General features: G+C 40.5%; 1 gene segment (V, D, J or C); it reads left to right on the top strand.

The window, feature by feature from the left end:
* The first annotated feature begins 3,013 nt into the window (after window positions 1-3,013).
* LOC101634356 overlaps window positions 3,014-4,744 on the top strand; it is a 5,125-nt gene continuing 3,394 nt past the window's right edge. The window contains 2 exon segments of the V gene segment in view: window positions 3,014-3,065; window positions 3,232-3,618. Coding sequence covers window positions 3,014-3,065; window positions 3,232-3,618 — 439 coding nt within the window.

Here is a 4,744-nt window from a genome sequence, read left to right as displayed (position 1 = left end):
GCTGTTTGCTGGAGCAGAAAGTTCCTGCAATGTGCTGGCGGCCCACAGTAGTAGCTATGGCTACCTTGACCCCCTTCCCAAATAAAGAATGCTTATGCTATGATAAATGGGATGATACATTTCCTCATATGACTTATATGAAACTTCCCCATTCCTGTAATTCAGGGCTCAACCTTTGGGACTGATCCCAGTGAGCCTGCTGCTGTGATAAGGAAATCTCTCTCTCTCCACCTCCCTGAGTGCTGTCTGATTCCTCTGGGAAACTGCGATAGCATTATGGGTCGCGTGGATATAAACCCATGGGCTTTCAGAGCTGAGTGTTTTGGGGAAGCTGTCCTTCAGATGTAAGTCTTAACAGCTGGGGTACTGGATGTTGGGGTTCAAACACTACTGCTCAGGGAGAGGCTGGGAGTTGCAAGTTCCACCCTGATTTTATGTTGCTTTGCTGGGGTTGAAGTTATGGTGAAGTTAAGTCTCTGCCTCTCCTTCCAGTTTCGACCTGGGCATATTTTCTAATTTGTCCAATGTGTGGCTGTCATTCAACTGGTTTTTGGACTTCTTTGAGAAGATTTTCCCATGTAACAGTAGATTTGGTGTGTCCATGTCAGAAGGTGAGCTCTGGGACTTCTTCTATGGACATTTTGAACTGGCATCTCTGTCCATAGCAAAATTTTTGATAATAAGTCAAGATTTAATGAAAAAAAAAATCTTGTCTAAGTAATACTATGGTTATTGAAAATGTGAAAAGCAGTTTACTTCAAGGGTATCTTATTCAGATCAGCATTTTCAATTCGGGCAGAAAGACAAATACTGACCTATAAGTGTCAAGAAAAGTACAATAAAAATGTAACCAAGAAATATCATGATAAAGAATCTAGAAATTATAGTCTATGAAGAATAAAAAACTTTAACATGAAAAATTTAAATAAATCCACTAAAGATATATACATCTACACAGTTTGTAACACACACATATCTTTCATATTAGCAGAGTTTTTTTCCTTCACAGTCATCGAATATATAATGTATAATCACAGCAAATATTATGTATGTTAGGTAGATGAAGGGTTGGACTAATTTTCATACTGGCATGAGATCTACTAATTCAAATCACAGGGAGGGACCTTTTTCTTTCGACAATGACGCCAACTAGGATTTCCTGGGCCAACAATACATTTTTCTTGGTGGGTTCCTACACAAACTGTACCACTGGAAGGCACTGACTTTAGCACTGACTGCATTTATTGCAGGAGTGTAACGAAAAGATCCCAGAAATTTAGATAGATGAGAAAGGGTTTGGAGAGAGAGTTAAAAGGAATAAAAGACCTTCTCAAAAGAGGGAATCCAAGTAATGAAGTCCAAACTATATAATCTGGGAAATGTTTTTGCATTTGGAATCTGTATTGGCAGCAGCCAAATCAATAGGAGGAGAAAGTTCATTGTAGAAGCCATTGGAGTTCAGACCAATCACTCTGACATTAAGACATAAAACACATCTAGCAGAGGTGTGTATTTGTTGACATGATCTCAGTCGGTAGGCTGCTATTCCCTGAGAGTGTTTACTCTGTTGTTGATATTCCATGGTTAGGCAGCCACACAGCCATAATCTCATGATCTATTCTTCCAGAAGAGAAGTTATCAGATGTATGTCAGATTTCTTATCACAGTCTGCAGGCTGAGCTCCTCCCTGTTTGGAGTAATATCAACTCATGGATGTCCTTCCCATTTCTCTTTCTAACTATATAGCTTAGTCACTTTTACCAAAGCAGCTTTCATATTTTAGCCTTCGGCACTGTTGCCTTCTGAGGATGACAGGTGAGGGGCAAGGCCGGGTTTGGCGTAACTGAGCCTTCCAGATTGTGCATCTGACACATTAATTATTTCTCTTTTACTCTGGTCTTAGAGCTAAATATTACCTTTATTAAAAAGTTTTCTGTGAGAGCTTCTGTGAGTTGGCTGAGTAATTCTCTGGTCCATTAATTCTCTGGTCCATTGCAGAAGGATGGGAAGGAAAAGTTTTACTCCTTAATGGCTTAGCAGTCAATTATGGCATTATCCTGATTTTAAACAGATGAAGTCTAATGCTAAAAAATGTGTCTAATGCTAAAACATCTTTTTAATTAATTAATTAATACTTGATATCATTATTCATTTTTGTATAGTGTATGATTTCTCCTTTCAGGTGTACCTGAAATTCCTGCCACCATTTCATCTGCGCACCATCACCATAGTCCCTTATGCTTTTCCATCTCCTGTTTTGATCCCTCTCCTCACCATCCCCTACAGAATGTCTCTGATTTCTAGTTACCTGTTAATCTTTTATTTATTATAATTATTTTTTTCCCTGATCTCTTATTTGGTTCCCTTATATCCTTCCTATAAATGAAACCATTCTATTTTTTTTTTCTTCTGGCTTATTTCACTGTGCATAATCCTTCCAGCTCCATCCATGTTGCTGCACATGGCATGAGATTATCTTTTTTGATTGCTGAGTAGTATACCATTGTGTATATACATACCACATCTTCTTGATCCAGTCATCTGTTTTTGGGCATTTGGGTTGAAAACATCTAACTTTTAAAAATTTATTTAAAATGGCTCAATAGTGTGCTGATAAGATGAGAGGGAATTCTGAACCCTACATTTTCACTATACTTGCTTTCTGCTAATTCACATCATTTCTACTAGAGACACACCGGGGAAATTCATTTCAATTGTGCTGTTTTGTGTGCCAGCGTCTCCCACAGAGACAGGAAAGAGAAAGGAGCATTTGGGCGCTGGGCTATCAGTGGGGGATCTGAACACAAGCTGGCAGAGCATGTCTGTTTATGCAAAATAGGTGGAGGTTTCCTTTTGGTTGACTCTGTAAGAGCAGGCTTAAGACAGAAACGGATGCTTGTGCAGGCAGTTTAGGAAACCACTGTGTTTGGAGGAAAGGAAGAGATAAGTTGGTAGCAGAAAGAGCTCTCCTGGCAGGAGGAGCTAGAGATTGCAGGTATCAGTTGGGAGAACAATGAAGACAATTCTTGGCCCTCTGTACCTGTTCTTATGGCTGCAGTTGGATGGTGAGTTGAGAGCTTTGGGACCAGGGTGTTCTAATAAATACTAAGTAGAAGTCAGAGGACAGCTGCCTTTGCCAGATTGCCTGATATGACTGTAACAAAACAACAAAGAGAGGGAACTTTAGAGAATGACGGCTTGATGATCTGGTCTAATTTTCTCTTTGCACAGTGATGAGTAGAGGAGAAGAGGTGAAGCAGGATCCATCTTTCCTGAGTGTCCAGGAAGGAGCCACCTTTGTTATCAACTGCTCTTACACAGACATGGCCTCCAGCTACTTCATTTGGTATAAACAAGAGCCTGGAAAAAGTCTAGAGATGCTTATATATATTCTTTCAACTGAACGAAAGAAACAAGCTCAAAGACTCATTGCCTTCATGAACAAGGATAAAAAAGAGTTCCTCCTGCACATCACAGCTACCCATCCTGCGGACTCAGCCACCTACTTCTGTGCAGCAACAGCACACTGGTCCCCAGGCACCTGCAGCCTGTACCGAAACCTGAGAGAGAGGCTGAAGCCCCACACTTTTTCTGTTGCCACAGAGCTGCACACCAGGGGTTTTGTTTTATTGTATTTGAAATGTATAGCTATTCTAAACATCCTAAAAAAAAATAACTTTTTTAAAACTTATTTATTTATTTATTTAAAGATTTATGTATTTATTCATACAGAACTGGGGTACAGGCCAGAGATGCGGAGGGTGAGAGGATTCACCAGAGACAGAGAGGGGAGCAGAACAGGCAGATCAACGAAGTACACTGCTGAGGGGAGCAGCGGGCGGATCACGAGAGGTCTGCAGCGCCATGTGGTCACCTTCCGGGCAGGCGGGGATCGGACTCATGCGGAAGTGGCTTAAGCTTCTTAGTGCAGTGCTTTAACCCGCTGCGCCACCAGGGAGGGCCCAAAAACTTATTTATTTTTTAAGTCATTCTTCATTTTGTGCATTTATTCATTTTGGTTGTAATCCCTGTGGATTTACCACCACCACTTCTGCTGTGTGCCAGCACATAGTCCCAGGCTCTCTTCCCACCCTACCCCAGTTTTGATCCTATTCCCCTATCTCCCCCGTAAAATGTCTCTGGTTTATGGCTGATCATTGTTTTTCATTTTTTCTGTATTCCAATTGCTTTTTTTTTTTTCCTGGTCCCTTATACTCCTGCTGTAAGTGAAACCATCCAGCATTTTTCTTTTTCTTTCTGGCTTTTTTCACTACAAAAGGTCACTATATGATCCAACATGTATTAGAGTATTTCAAATGGACCCATGAAAGGAGTTAATGATTTCTATGTTAGCTGTCTGGGCTTGTGGTCTAATGTATGGATTCCGTTCGGAGATCTCTCTAACCAGGATGTTTTTGTGTCAGTGTCAAGTGTCCTCTTTCTTGATGGAAAGACTTAACTGTTTCTTAAAATATAATAGTTTATTTTTACATTATTTTGTGCTTTTTTCCATCTCAGTTGTAATCCCCTTGGGCTTCCCATCACCAAATCCCCCATGTGCCATTACCATAGTCCAGTGCACAAACCGCGCCTCCCCCCCCATTTTTGATGCCATTCCCCAACCCACCCCTGTAAAATGTCTCTGGTATATAGTTGTTCATTATTATTATTATTATTTCCCCCCTGGATCTTTATGCTTCTTCTATGAGTGAAACCATATGGTATGCTTCTTTTTCTTTTTCTT

Source organism: Condylura cristata, unplaced genomic scaffold (genome assembly GCF_000260355.1).
Source record: "Condylura cristata isolate star-nosed mole 26May11 unplaced genomic scaffold, ConCri1.0 scaffold00045, whole genome shotgun sequence".
Lineage (NCBI taxonomy): Eukaryota > Metazoa > Chordata > Mammalia > Eulipotyphla > Talpidae > Condylura > Condylura cristata.
This window is presented reverse-complemented; position numbering and strand designations above follow the sequence as displayed.